Source organism: Netta rufina (genome assembly GCF_964035555.1).
Source record: "Netta rufina genome assembly, chromosome: 3".
NCBI lineage: Eukaryota > Metazoa > Chordata > Aves > Anseriformes > Anatidae > Netta > Netta rufina.
Genome location: NC_140125.1, coordinates 93626037 through 93641266, shown reverse-complemented (window position 1 = coordinate 93641266; position 15230 = coordinate 93626037). Strand labels below are relative to the sequence as shown.

General features: G+C 38.3%; 1 protein-coding gene across 1 annotated transcript in view; it reads right to left on the bottom strand.

Moving 5' to 3' along the window:
* EYS (eyes shut homolog) overlaps positions 1 to 15230 on the bottom strand; it is a gene marked incomplete at both ends in the record, with an annotated part of 718966 nt that overhangs the window by 22059 nt on the left and 681677 nt on the right. Inside the window, 2 exons of the mRNA XM_084285295.1 lie at positions 1913 to 2085; positions 11155 to 11329. Coding sequence (XP_084141421.1) covers positions 1913 to 2085; positions 11155 to 11329 — 348 coding nt within the window. The remainder of the gene's footprint in view (positions 1 to 1912; positions 2086 to 11154; positions 11330 to 15230) is intronic.

Below are 15230 nucleotides of genomic sequence, written 5' to 3'. Positions count from 1 at the left end.
ACCATATTACTGTCCTGTATTTTTTCCAGTCACTATTATTTGGTAAAGTCCTATTTGTTCTTACTCTTTGCTATTCTCCTCTGATGTCTTTTGCCTCATAAATCTCTTCTGTCCTTTCCTCACACTTCTTTCCTTCTTTCTTGCACATTCATTAGTCTCCATCATTTAATTTCCCTCTGTTCTCTTTGGGTCCCTTGGGCCATTCATTCTTCTCTGTCTCTTTTTCTTTTGGCTTCAATAACCACCATCAATCCAGAGATGAGATATTCAATCTTGATAAACAGCTGTTTTTAGCAATTTGCCATCCACTAAAAGTGCAAACTCTGCTTTGAAAAATCTCATGATAATTCATTACTCTGCCAGAGTAAGGTGAAATGCAGGGCATGGAGTTTGGTGAGGACCCATAAACTCTACTTATAAAAAGAAAGCTTTTAAATAAAACAGAAAGAAACCCTCTACTGTGTTTACCAGGTGGAAGAATTACTAGGAAGATGACAATCTACAAGAAATACAATTTTCTATTGCTCAGTTATAAGCTATCTCTTTTAGGTAATAGTGGCCATCACAAGAAGATCCAAATCTATTAGGAAACCAGAATACAGGGTTTTTTACTTGATTAATTAACAGCTTTATGTATAGCACAAATCCTGTTGATCAGTGTCCTGAGTCCAGATGGTATGATATTTTAAAATCTCACTTGAAATGGGAATTCAAAATCTAAATGTTCACATGAAAAGCCCTGAAAAACTATTGCAGCAGAGACAATAAAGAAAGCATATTCTTACCTGGAATAAAGAATTTAACAATGGCTTTCCATAAGCTATATCCTTTTTGATTTGTGTCTACCAATTGCAAGTGCTCTCTGAAACAGGATTTTAAAACTGTACCAAACTATTGGATGAGAACTGCAAAACAGGTCAAAAACAGTTCGGCTTGTCAGTTTTGTGCTTGAAACTTGCTCTGTAGGCAGAACAAAGGAGATTGGACATCGGCAGGCAGTTTGAGAAGGGAGCTATTTAACAGTAACTGGTGTTCAAAAGTTGTAAAGAGAGCATCTTGAAGGAAAAACATACACTTCTACAATATTAACTTGAATTTGAGAACTGCAGAATAGAGGATGCAGACCATAGTACATCTTTTTGCACACAGAGACACTTCAGACACTTACAGGAAAAGTCCCTGAGCTTGCAGAAGTTATGTATGCACATTGTTGGATATTCATTTGTACAATCCCTTACAGGTGAAAACACCTTGATAAAGGATTCCTACATGTAAGGATAAGAAAAGGTGGGCAGATTGAAGAGATATTTTGTGGAAGACATTGATAGAAAGTCTCAGGGAAAAAAATCTCCTGAAGATTATTACAGTGATATTTGCATTTCTATCATCATTCTCAGTGCATACCTATCCAACAGCTACTGAAGTCAAGAACAACCTCTCCACTGCTGTCAGAGGAAATTGGATAAGGTCCTAAATGCTTACTATTTCTGAGATGTGCTCAGAAGTGTGCTTCTGAGCTCTTAAGAGTATTTCTCAATGTACTTTATTATGGTGAGCTTGGGAATTGACCTGAGCAGAGTATCACTGTAACACTGCTCTGGAATGCTTCCTGTCCCCTCAGTATCTGACAGTGTCAAACTGCCCATGGATTTAGTTGAATGATTTGAAAAAAAATTAGGGAAAAAATGGTGTTGAAAGTAAGTAGAGTCAGAAAACTATCTAACATTTCAGTTTTAAATGACTTTATTTTTCTAACAGAAACAAGTACCAGTTTCTATATTTAGTAAAATCTATTTTATACCTTGTGACTTCATTTCACATTTCATTCATATTTTACAAAATACTGTGTTTTTTCTGCCTGGACATTACTGTCAAGTAACTCTATGTACCGTGTACTATTCACTTGACATACCTTGTTCGCAGTAGGTACCGGTTGTTCCAAGAGGACAGTGACACGTGTAGCCATCAGGTAGTGGCACACAGGTACCGCCTTGCTTGCACAGATGTGGAGGATTGTGCTCTGGGTCACATACTGACACCGTTTCTGTGCAAAATGCACCTTTCCATCCAGTGAGGCAGTCACAGCTACGGTAGGTAAGTGAAAGGAAAGAATGCAGCATTATTACCAAAAGAAATCAACGGTTCAGTAGCAAAGTAATCAAGATTTTCAAGTCTGGAATACCTGCATTTAATCATCTGGTCCAAAACAGCAAATAGAAGAGTGTCGTAACAAAGTTTATCATTTACCTTTTTGATCTGTTTACTTTATAGCATGAAAATTGCATTTAATAGGGAACATAATATTTTTAATATTTGAGTTACAGGATCAGTATCTACAAGAAACAATCAAGTTTGTGGCTATTTTTTTTTGTATTTTGCTCTACAAATAGCTCAAGGAAGCTTTGACTGCATAAACTAGTATGAGTCAAAGTGGAATTTAAAAGGGAAAGCAAAGCAGCGAAGAGCATTTCTAAAAACACAATCAGATGTCACTATAAAAGAACTGTTGTCAATTCCAAATTGTAACTACTAACAGGAGTCTGTCAGCAACTGCCTTTCATTTAGCCATTATTCATTTGCTAAAATCTTATCATTGGCAATCAGAGATAGGCTTGGTGAAGCACTTCATGGAAAAGAGGATAGTGGATTTGCCAAGAATGAGGGGGCAATCTGAGTGTTGTATGACTGTAAACCTGTGCCATTATCAAATTGTCTAAATTGACTGGATCACTAGTGAGTGTCTGGTACTTTCTATACCTTTCATCCAAACCAGGAGAACAAAAATTTCAAATTAACTTGTAAATTTAAAATTAAATTGAATTCTATAGAAATTGTGAAATACAGATTACACTTGGCATTGATGTTAAAAATGCCCTCCTTATTAAGAAGCAAATTTTCAAAACAGTTCAAATGAAATGTGAGACCTATTTGCATTTTAAAATCTAGTGACACTTTATGATACAAAAATCATTCCCCTCAATAAAAACACTTATTGATTCTTTTTCCTAAATATTTTCTCTTTCTAGGCTAAGAATGAAATCTCATCTATTTTGATTGATTCTTAGTCCGTGTCTTTTTGTATATGTGCAAAATCTTGAATTTTTCTTCAAACTCACTAAGTTACACTTTCTCTATTAATCAGCCCACTGTTTCTGGAAAAAACAGGGAGTCTGTGAAACTGTCTCATTTCAAGTATGTTCTGTCACTATATTTCATCTTCCACAGTTGATATACAAGACACAGTAATACTTTTATTGCTGTTTCACTAAACCTTCAGATCAGGCAACACCATGTAAATAAAGCAAAAACAGCAAACCCTTTGATAAAGAGCTATCTGGATTGGAAGGGGAGAGAGGACAAGACCTTGCAAAAGCAAAAACATCTCCATTCATCATAGCATTAGAATGTGTTCCATCTCACCAGCAACTGTTAAGCTTTGATGCAGAAAAGTTACTGAGAAAGGGAAGTAATTTTACTCCCTAAGTGGCAAACAGAAATGTCCATTTCACAGAATCACAGAATCACAGAATTTCTAGGTTGGAAGAGACCTCAAGGTCATCGAGTCCAACCTCCAACCTAACGCTAACAGCCCTCCACTAAACCATATCCCTAAGCTCTACATCTAAACGTCTTTTGAAGACTTCCAGGGATGGTGACTCCACCACTTCCCTGGGCAGCCTGTTCCAATGTCTAACAACCCTTTCAGTGAAGAAATTCTTCCTAACATCTAACCTAAAACTCCCCTGGCTCAACTTAAGCCCATTCCCCCTCGTCCTGTCACCAGGCACGTGGGAGAACAGGCCAACCCCACCTCGCTACAGCCTCCCTTGAGGTACCTATAGAGAGCGATAAGGTCACCCCTGAGCCTCCTCTTCTCCAGGCTGAACAAGCCCAGCTCCCTCAGCCGCTCCTCGTAGGACTTGTTCTCCAGGCCCCTCACCAGCTTCGTCGCCCTTCTCTGCACCCGCTCAAGCACCTCGATGTCCTTCTTGTAGCGAGGGGCCCAAAACTGAACACAGTACTCGAGGTGCGGCCTCACCAGAGCTGAGTACAGGGGGACGATCACCTCCCTCGCCCTGCTGGTCACGCTGTTCCTGATGCAAGCCAGGATGCCGTTGGCCTTCTTGGCCACCTGAGCACACTGCTGGCTCATATTCAGCTGACTATCCACCATCACTCCCAGGTCCTTCTCTGCCTGGCAGCTCTCCAACCATTCCACTCCCAGTCTGTAGCTCTGCTTGGGGTTATTGCGCCCCAGGTGCAGGACCCGGCACTTGGCTTTGTTGAACTTCATGCAGTTGACCTCAGCCCATCGGTGCAGCCTATCCAGATCCTCCTGCAGAGCTTTCCTACCCTCAAGCAGATCGACACACGCACCTAACTTGGTGTCATCTGCGAACTTACTGAGGGTGCACTCAATGCCCTCGTCCAGATCATCAATGAGGATATTAAAGAGGACCGGCCCCAGCACCGAGCCCTGGGGGACGCCACTAGTGACTGGCCTCCAACTGGACTTGGCTCCATTCACCACGACTCTTTGGGCCCGGCTATCCAGCCAGTTTCTAACCCAGCGAAGCGTGCGCCAGTCCAAGCCAAGAGCAGCCAGTTTCTTGAGGAGAATGCTGTGGGAGACGGTGTCAAAAGCCTTGCTGAAGTCAAGGTAGACCACATCCACAGCCTTTCCCTCATCTACCCAGCGCGTCACTCTGTCATAGAAGGAGATCAGGTTCGTCAGGCATGACCTGCCTTTCATAAAGCCATGCTGACTGGGCCTGATCGCCTGCTTCCCCTGCAATTGCTGCATGATGACTCTCAGGAGGATCTGCTCCATGAGCTTTCCTGGCACTGAGGTCAAACTGACAGGCCTGTAGTTTCCCGGGTCTGCCCTCCGGCCCTTCTTGTAGATGGGCGTCACGTTTGCTAGCCGCCAGTCGATTGGAACCTCCCCTGATAGCCAGGACTGTTGATAAATGATGGAAAGTGGCTTGGCCAGCTCCTCTGCCAGTTCCCTCAGTACCCTTGGGTGGATCCCATCCGGCCCCATCGACTTGTGCACATCTAAGTGCCGTAGCAGGTCACCAACCAGTTCTTCATGGATAATGAGGGCCACATCCTGCTCCCCATCGCCTTCCACCAGCTCAGGGTACTGAGTATCCAGAGAACATCCGGTATTGCCGCTAAAGACTGAGGCAAAGAAGGCATTGAGCACCTCCGCCTTTTCCTCATCTCTTGTAACTAAGTTTCCCCCTGCATCCAGTAAAGGATTTCTTGTGCTGTCAAGCAGGGTGTTCAGAGCCAAAGCTACTACTACTGGGAAGTATACACAAAGGTTCTTCTCATTTACTTTTTTTGCATCTGTGTATGTCCAATTTCATTATTTGTCTCTTATGACCAATAAAAGTTAGGTTTTTAAATGAGTTGAAAACTATTTGCATGGGGCTGAACATGTTTGCTGTGGCTCATAGTGGCAACCCCTTCTTCTAAACACTCCGAAGCAAGATGGAAAGGGCTTGAGAAGTTCCGACCCAAAGTTTCCTAATCTTTAGAAAGGTAAAGCAAGAGGCAACATTTCAAATCCTTTGCATCACATGGCCTGTCATATTGGTCTAGTTTTCTCTATACTTCATTATGGTTGCATATTGTTTTACCAGAATGGGAGAACCCAGTGGCTTGTAACATCACCAGTCCCTTGGTTCTCAAGTGTTTAAAGACACATTTATTTAGATAGAAGAAGTGAGATTCAGTTTGAGATCAAGATACTTAATTTTATGTATTTACGTATGAGCTGGGGAAGAGGTTCTATTGCCTATGCATCCACGTACAGTGATTCATTAGGTGCCCACAAAGCCTCCAGTTGCCTTCCTAGAGGTATGTGGGAGCAGGAAGACAAGACTCTGCCAAAACACACCGAATGCTTGTTAGGCAATGGGATCCTAGAGTAGGTGCCTGAACTCATAGGCTAATGGATTGATTAAATAACATCCAGTTAATGGATTAATAAATTAATATCCATTAGATCTAGCAGAAACAGTCAGGGGAACCAGCGCAATATCCATTGACATTATTCATGTATCGATATGCATAACTAATGACAAGGACTGCATTCAACTGCCTCAACACAGGCATTTAGTGCCATCTGACATGCCTTGGTCAATCTGAGAAATCTGTGCAACTAGAAGACAGAAGACCCGCAGAAGACATGTGCTCTTCTGGACACCCCATGGAGACCAGGAAAGGTATCCCAAGATACGTGCTGATGTATAAAGACAACTGGAAAGGCCTGGACTTCCGTTGACGGTGGATCAGTTGACATCGATCTTACACTTTTAGCTTAACTGTTAAGTTTATGTGTTTTAGGAGCTAAATCTCACCGCAAGATACTTTCCTTTTTAAGGGTTTTTGAACAATATGGATTAAATTGATTCCTCTGTGTCTCAGCTATTAAGTTTCTCAAGAAAACTGTCAAAATGCCTCTAATTTTTCTATATCATATTTTTATGTAGAGAAAGGATAGGAAGGCCCTCACTTATAACTTTGATAGTGTGACTTTGAGGAAATTGGATAATTCTTTTTCCTTGTCTTAGTTTTTCCAAACGATTCTTAATAGGGTGCACTGCACAGTGTATATATATGACAAAGATGGGCCAAGTCAGGAAGCAAGAACTGTCAAATTCACAGCTCATGGAGAAATAAAACAAAAGATCACTTTTGAATCTGGAAGTTTCAGATATTATTTAGAGTTTTGTAATCTTTCTGTTTAGGAAGTTCAATTATGGTTTAATTTAATGTCAATTTGTTTGTTTCTTCTCAAATGCTTAACAGTGTCACACACTGTTCACAGAAAGGCTTTCCAGGCTCCAAGTCCAGTACTTAACCCAAAGTCAGCTCTCAAATAAGTAACACAGTTTCTGCATAAGTAGGGACAAGAAGCACTGTTGATGACATAAACCCAAAATGTGTTATATGAAAATTTTGGCAACATTAAAAAAATCATGAAAATTAATTTCACTTTTTATATACAATAAAAGTAATATGCTGGTATCTTACTACATAAAATCCTTATCAAACTAGAAGAATTTACTGAACCTTATTGGGAAATAATTAAAGGTACTAAAGGATTTCTGTGAAGAAACTGGAATGTTTGCTTATATCTAATGTGGTTTCCTATACTAAACCAAGAGCATTCTCATATTAAACATAGAGAATATCAAGTTTAAAATGTCATGCTCAATGCTAACAAACCTGTAACTTTCTATAGTTATACAAAAGTGATGTCAAATCAAACAAATCTTCTTATAACAGAAGGGATTCAGCCCTGCAGATTTAGACACCTGAATATGTGCAGGTGTATGTGAGAGTAGGTGTCTACTTTTAAGATGTGTATCTATTCAATGTAGATGAGAGGCTCAATTAATTTACCTAATCAGGTAGGCCAACTGAGACTAAGCAAATGTCTGCTGCCAACTAACACTTCCCAGGGGTATCCCATCTGGTCTCGAACTACTTTTCCACTGGTCTCTTCAAGGAGAGAGGACACTGGTCTCTCCAGGTTTTGTATTACATTTGCAAACATATGGATATCTCAGATACTGCATGGTTTCTCGAATTTATACAGGCCTATATTAGCCACCCAAGCTACTGGACATTTCTGGATATATTTCTTAAGTTTATATTGTATTGGAACCGAAAGATGCTGAACAACTGAGATCTTTTAATAAAAGTGGCTTTACACTAAGGCAATGGAAAACTAGAGCATTAGTGAAAAACAGTTAATCTTCAGGCTATAAGGCAAAAACAGCCTGGAGCAATTAAGATTGGAAGAAAATTAATAGTATTTAAACAAAGAGTACCATGGAAGTCTGCAAAAATTTTCTACTAAATCTGCCAAATTAGATGACAATTTTTAGGTAGCAAATACACCCCCCCAAAAAAGTAAAAACTTTTATTGATGTAAAGTATAACAACTGGATAGATAAATGCTTTTTTTCCTTACAAACTATAAAATTGTGTTGTTTCATTGAAAATTGTTTCTGTCCTTGAATTGACAATTGTTTCTAATCAAATTCAACCTAATAATGAAACTACACCAGCTTACCTTATGGGGTATCCCTGCACTATATAGAGTTATAATTTAATTTCCCAAACCTAAGTGGCTAGTGCTATTTGAAGTGCTATGAGAAATCCACATGTGCCTCAGAGATATGACAGAAGACTTATGCAAGTCTTGAACTCTTCAAAGCTGCAGCTGAAGGCCAAATGGTTTACTCAGAGGTACCTAAAGTGCCATTACAGGCTTACATTAACCAACTGAATCCTACCCATTATGTGTGATGTTCTGTTCAGAGTACACAGAAGACATACTTTTCCTCTCATTTCAGCAACAAACAATAGCTATAACACTTCATAGACAATCTTATTGGATGTAATTGCCATAAACAAAATAATGGAGTATATTATTGCCCCTTGAACATAAAGTTCTTCATTTTACTATTCAAATATTTCCTCTTAATTTTGTTAATACATAGTAGTTCTGCTCTGTTGCTGGACAGAATGTAAAATTTAATGCTGTACATTTCTGCTTCTATTTAAATCAAAGCATTATCCCTGTAGCAACTGAATCTACAGCTTAATGGCACTGCACACTTTCTGGCAGAGTGGTGGAAACAGGACTTAAAAATAGCTCAAAACAGCAAGAAAAACTGGAGAGATCTCATTTCAGGAGAAAAATACTTGAACACAAATACAGTTCCCTCAAGGACTCTGCTCTTCAGAGGAACACAGGTGATATGAAAATGGAGAGAAGTTTCCCCTGAGAAAAGCAAGACAGTATTGATAGCTACTATACATTGGCAAAAATCATATGCATGCTATATCCAGGCCTCTTTGGATTTTTGTTGTTATTGTTGTTTTGTGAGGAGAAGGTGGCAAAAACTGGTACATGCATGAATAAATATGTATTATCTATGACAACCTAGCTGCTGTGAAATATGAGGGCAGGATTATAATTCAGTAGGAGGTCACTACAGATTAAAACGAAACAACTCACCCCTCTAAAAGCAAACACCCCACATTTTAAAACAATTCCTAAACAAATCTGCAATTAACATTATGAAACTATAATGATGAAAAAGAACTTTGCCTACAATATCAAGCTTCCAATGTAGCCCAATCACCAGCTGCTGCTCTAGCCTGTCACTCCTTTTCCAAATGTTCCCTAGGTCTTGCTGGTGGTGGTTCTGTGTACCTTGCAGGCCAGAAGATGACTTAGCAGTGCTGAGTAAGTTCCTGAAGCCAGGACGTAGGTTTGTGTAGGTGGGCACATGGGAGGGGCATACTTCAGCCTACATTTGTTATTTTTTTGTTGCAATTTTGTTTTTGTGTCTCCTCTAACAACCCTGTAAATGGAAAGGGTGCCATTTGCCTTTCTTTTTCCTCAGAAGGATCAAACACACTGGATGCCAAGGACTTAATAGTTCTGGAAGGAACCTGCAAAGTCCAATAATTGAGACATACCTATAGCTCAACAGTCAGAAAGCAATTCCAAATTATACCTTGTTATTCAGGATGTTTAAAGCGTTTCTTTCATTGCTTTATTTAAGAGCATATAAAGATGCTTTTAAGGGGAATGGAGAGGGGAAGTGCATGCTACATATCAAGGGTGAATTTTCTAAATTGTAAGTAAAGCCTTGCGAGCTTTAGAAATGCTAGTTTTGTACAGGTTTTCTTACTGATAAAGATTTGTCTCAGGGGCAACAAAACCAATTACCGTTTAATTCTCTCTCCAGTACACATTTAGGAGCTTGTTTTTAGCTTGACAAGTATGCAAACTCTTTTCTTTGTATTACACAGAAGGGACAGCTCTTTGTTGTTTTGAAGAAGAATTGACATACACAGAGGCTCCACAGTGTAAAGCCTGTCTTTCTCTTCTTATCTGTCTTGCTGTCCACAGTGTTTTCAGTCATTGTTTTCAGACATTTTATATCAGCACTTCTTTCTTTTTTTTAAAAAAGAAGTAAATATATGTTAATAAATGAACACAGGAGGAAGTACATGAGGGAAAGCAAGTATAATTAATCTTGGCAGATGCTTTTAAAATCAATAGCACTCCTCAGCGAAGGCTTTACAGCTGAGTTACAAAGTTTGGAAACAAGATTTATTACAATGGAAATGTTGACACATAGCAGCAGTTTGGAACTGCAAATTCACTTTCTTCTTTGTGCCTTACAGACTAGACACAAAGATCCATCTAAACTTAGTGATAAGGCATGAAAGACTTATCTTTTGTGCCAGCTGAAGACCTTTCCGCCCCATCACCGCTTATTATCTGATTGATCAGCCAGCTGAACAGCTCATATGATGAACTGACCTAGTTCAAACAGTTTTGACATAAGATCCTTACTAACCTGCCTTGTTTTGTATGGAATGGATTAAGAAGGCCTTACATGAGCAGGCCAGACAGCAGATCCGGAAAGGCAATGGTGAAAGAACAGTTGAGAAGGGCATGAGGGTGCATTTGAGAGAAAGCAAAATATCCACATAAATGATAACTGGAGGCAAAAAGACCTGTGTATATTAGGGAGAGATTGAGCAGCAGAGAATTACACACAGATGCTCAGTAAGATTGTTCCTATGATTTATACTGGCTCAGAACTTTCCAATATTAGACATTCAATGATTTACTCCAGAAAGGGGTTCTCAAATAAAAAATACTTTTTTTTTTTTGGTCTACCAGCCATGTTCAGGCAATGTTCAAGCTCCCCTCTTTTCTATTTTGTTCTCTGATATCTAGGATGCTACTTAGTTTAATTAAATGCCTTTCTTACATATCTAGTTCTATCCACACATTCTGTGGTAAGTCTGGATGCCAGTGACTTTCAGAGGAGCTTGACCAGTCCATGGAGCTTCTTAAAACAGACCCTCAGCAAATGTCCTAATAATTTTTAAACTTTGGTTTTGATTTTATTAATGTAAGATTAAAATTCTATTTTTTCTTCTGTTATTAGAAAGGAAGAAAAATGTTCAACAGTTTTCTACCTTTCCAATAAGATGATAGGTTTCTGGAGACTTCAGTTATCAAGAAATTAAATTAGCACAGTTATTAGGTCTACTGATCAGTCTATGTTGTAACCTAGAAAAAATTTTTTTCATACTTACTAAACAGTAGAGCCACTTTCCACACACTTGCCACTATTTCTGCATTTTATTAAACTGCACGGGGAATCTTTACATTGTCCAACACTGCGACCTGAATTAGGGTGACCTTCTGGACTCCCTGGTGATTTAAACTCCTGATTCACGTTGGTGCGAACTTGAACATCAAAAATGCAACCTTAGAAGTAGAAAGGAGAAAGAAGTGGAGTTTACAACAGACACAGGGAGACATGACAAACCAAACAACAGAACACAGTCATCCCTCACTGAGCGGGTTCCACCAGAATGTCTTCAATGTGTAGACAATCATACCATCTCCAAGAGCTAAAGCTATGCTGGCTACTTTCTGTTCAGGAAATGAGTGAGATTGTAAGATCCTTCATTAACAATAGGTAAAACAACGGAAGTAATTTCTCAAGGAATAGACAGAATGCAGAGTCAGTGACTAAGGAGTGATGTGGGTGCAGTTTTGTGCTTACACATGCATGCTCTTACAGAAATGCATCTACATCAGATAAAAGAAACAAACAAACAAACAAATAAAACACAACAAGGATAGAGCACAAGAAGTCTGTTTGATGTAAAATATGTAAGAATTCAGAGAGCATTGGCTAATGCAGTGAGGAAATGTGAACTTGAATTTCTTTAGGCTAAAATGGACTCCTTCAGGGGAAGACCAAGATTCTCCCCTCCTCAGGTAAATGCTTCAGTCTCTGTTACAAAGAGATCATTATCACACATGACCACAACATTTGACAGAGTGTATATGCTGCTCCTGTAGGCCCTTGCTCTCAGAAAATGATTAAAAATTTTCATCTATAATAGTAAGGTAAGCAGTACCAGAGCCTGTTCCTTTGTTCTGTGGACAAGTAACCTAGTGTATCCACAGCTGTATCACCGAACTGTTACTAGCTTCCAGAATAGTATAGGTGCATCCAAAATACTAATGTAGTATTAGTGCCAACATTATGGCACCCCTAAATACACCTAATAATTGTTTGGGAAAATGGGGATTGACACAGACCAAATATATGACAATTGTTAGAATTCATCTATAGAGATAATTGAATGTCAGTAACTAGATCCATACACTGACATTTTTTTAATTTGCTAATACATTGTTATCCTAAATGAAATATACATTAATGTATACCATTTGAAGCTAAAAATCAGACTTAAACCCACTTAACAGTGGGTTTAAACAGTGCAAAAAAGAATTTTCTATATCTGATTTATATAATTTAGTTGAAATACAGTGAATTCCCACAGAGTTCAAAATCCTGAGAATTGTAGGTATTGAACAGTGCATGCCAGAGGCTCCCTGTTTAACATTAAAAGTGGCAGAAAGGCATGACATGAAGACTGCAAATAATCAAATTTCTTTTTTCAATTCACTTAATATATTTTTTTTCATGATCCACTGAAATCACTTAAGAAACAAACTTGTACCTGAAAGACAAAATAAATTTTCAATACAAAATCACCGAATGACAGTTGAGGTTGGAAGGGACTTCTGGAGATCATCTTGCCCAATCCACCTGCCAAGCAGATTCACCTAGACCACATTGCAGAGGTATTTCTATATATTTATTTATATTTATCTTTGTATATTTCTACAATAATGGGTATTTCTTCAGTTTATAAAAGATATCAAGAACATATGGACTTTCTCCATTGTTTGTTTCACAGTCAGGGAATTCAAAATTAATTATTACTTATGTGACAATTATAGAAAAAGATAACTGCTTTGTGCCTTAGTATTTATTGATATAATTCTGATCTTGTTAAAAATATTGGAACATTTATCAAGATGGTTGACTTGAAAATACTTTGACTACATATAATTTTGAGACTTTTCCCTCAGATTGTGTTATCTTTATACAAAGGAGTAATAGAGAACAGCAGTCATTTCACATTCCACTGACACAACTATTTGTTGACCCTTAATAGCTCAATAGGGTAAGAAAAGTGTGATTTTCACAGTCTGAAGAAGTCATGTTTCCAGAATAGCTTTACAAATCTTAATATACTATTCATAATTTACATTCTCACATGAACATTCATTGAACACTAGTTCATTGGACCTAGCTTTATGTAATAAGCCATCTTCTTCTATAGCAATATTGTTTGAGTTCATTTACTGATGATCAACATTTTCAAGCTTGGGTTTAGAAATATTTGACATAATGACAAATGACATAATGACAAATTATACAACCTGTAAAGTAGGATGTAGCTTTTTATTCCCTCAGAGAATTATTAAGGAAGGAAGGTCAATAGAAGCTATGAAAAACAAATACATCCACTTTAGATAATCTAGATACTGAAATAGATATCTTCATTTTAGCTCTGCATTTCTTTTTTTTTCTTTTTTTCCCCTTCACTTTTGGAAAATATGCCGTGAGACTTTATATTATCAGACTATTCTGTTGAAGGTGTATATATATATATAAATATAAATATATATAAATATATATATATATAAATATATATATATATAAAGAATCATAATTTATTTTGACCAAAATGTAGCAAAACAAGTATTTTAACAACTGTTAGAACAACATTAGACAAATTTGCTTTCTTAGGATTTTTCCTTATTACACACACTTTGTAGTTCTGTTTATACTGCCACATAACTGGTAATTTAAAAACTCATATTAAGCAATTTAAAACAAACCTAGCTTGATGACTATTTGCAATCTTCATATTACATCCCTCTTTTGCTTTTAACAGTGTTAGTTTTAGGCCACCACATACTCAGTAAATCCTAACTGATGTTTCATCTGTTTATCAGTAGTAGATAAAGCATGTTCTGTTCTCATGAGTCTTGCTAGAGTGCTGAGAAAAAGCAGCCCAGTGCTCTGTGTAAACAATGGAAAGCACAGTGAGTACCCAAGAACTGGGAAGGTCACCATGGAAAATAAACTGGCATTCGTGACAATGACTAGTTTGATCGTACCAGCAGAACACCTAGGTTAGAAACAGCTTCTGAGCATTTGTAAACACAGCATACAGTAATTACTGGAGCGTATTTTGGCAGAGCTTTATGAGTTCAGTTGAGATTTTCATTTAATTTTCTTATTTCTTCTAACTGTTAGTCAGTAGGATGCAGGTGAAGGACTCAAGCAAGCACTACACAAACTTCTGCAGAGGGATCAGCTGATGAATGTGCCTTCTTTCAGACGTGAATTCCCTTTACTCTGCCAGTTCTGGGCCTCTTAATGAGAAACTGCCAACTATTCTGAATAGTGGAGAGGTTTTCTGTCACAGCCAAGTTTGCAGGACAAACTCAAAAGAAGCTTCTGAATTTGTGAGTTGAACTCAGTTTGATCCCAAAGATCAGAGTTTGATGCAAGTTAGCTGAAAGCAGATGCAGCAAGACAGTGAACTCACAGAGGATGCACTACTACCTCTGTAGTAGTATTGTAGTCTTTAGTCTAGTGGCTCCTTAGACCACACTTGGACCTTTCTGTTAATGACTTTTTTATTCTAAATGTAACGTATAGCTTTCACCTCAGTCAAACAGAGCTCACAAAACAGATCCCTTCCTTCTTTGTCTCCCCTACTAACAACAATATCTGCCACTATTTTTCACCAGATCCTAAATGATGTCTGCTCCTTTTGTGGCTGCCTCAAACAAAAGGTCAGAAAAGGTTTCTCCTTTAGTATAGTCATAGAAATGCAAGCATGATTTTGGCTTTTTGTCTGGTTTTCCCTGTAGCTTATCTTGCACCTTATCTTGCACAAACCTTTAATTTTAACCTGTACCCAAATACCTAATGTCATAATGTTCTCCTTGTCTGTTCTTGTCTTGCTTTTGCACCTCACAGATGACAAGTTCCTTTCTTTTAGATCCTGAGGGGACAATCATCATGCAGATACACCATCTCTGAAGCCATGCATGCATTTTGGACTTAGTGCTCATACGTGATGACAAACTCTTCCCTTTTCGTAAGATACCATCAAGACATAACAATTTGTACACAAGAATGGACCTAAAGCTTGTTCCTCCCTGCTAGTCCCCTGTCTAGGCTGCAACCTTAGCTTTGATCTCTATCGTCTTCTCATTTTCCTGC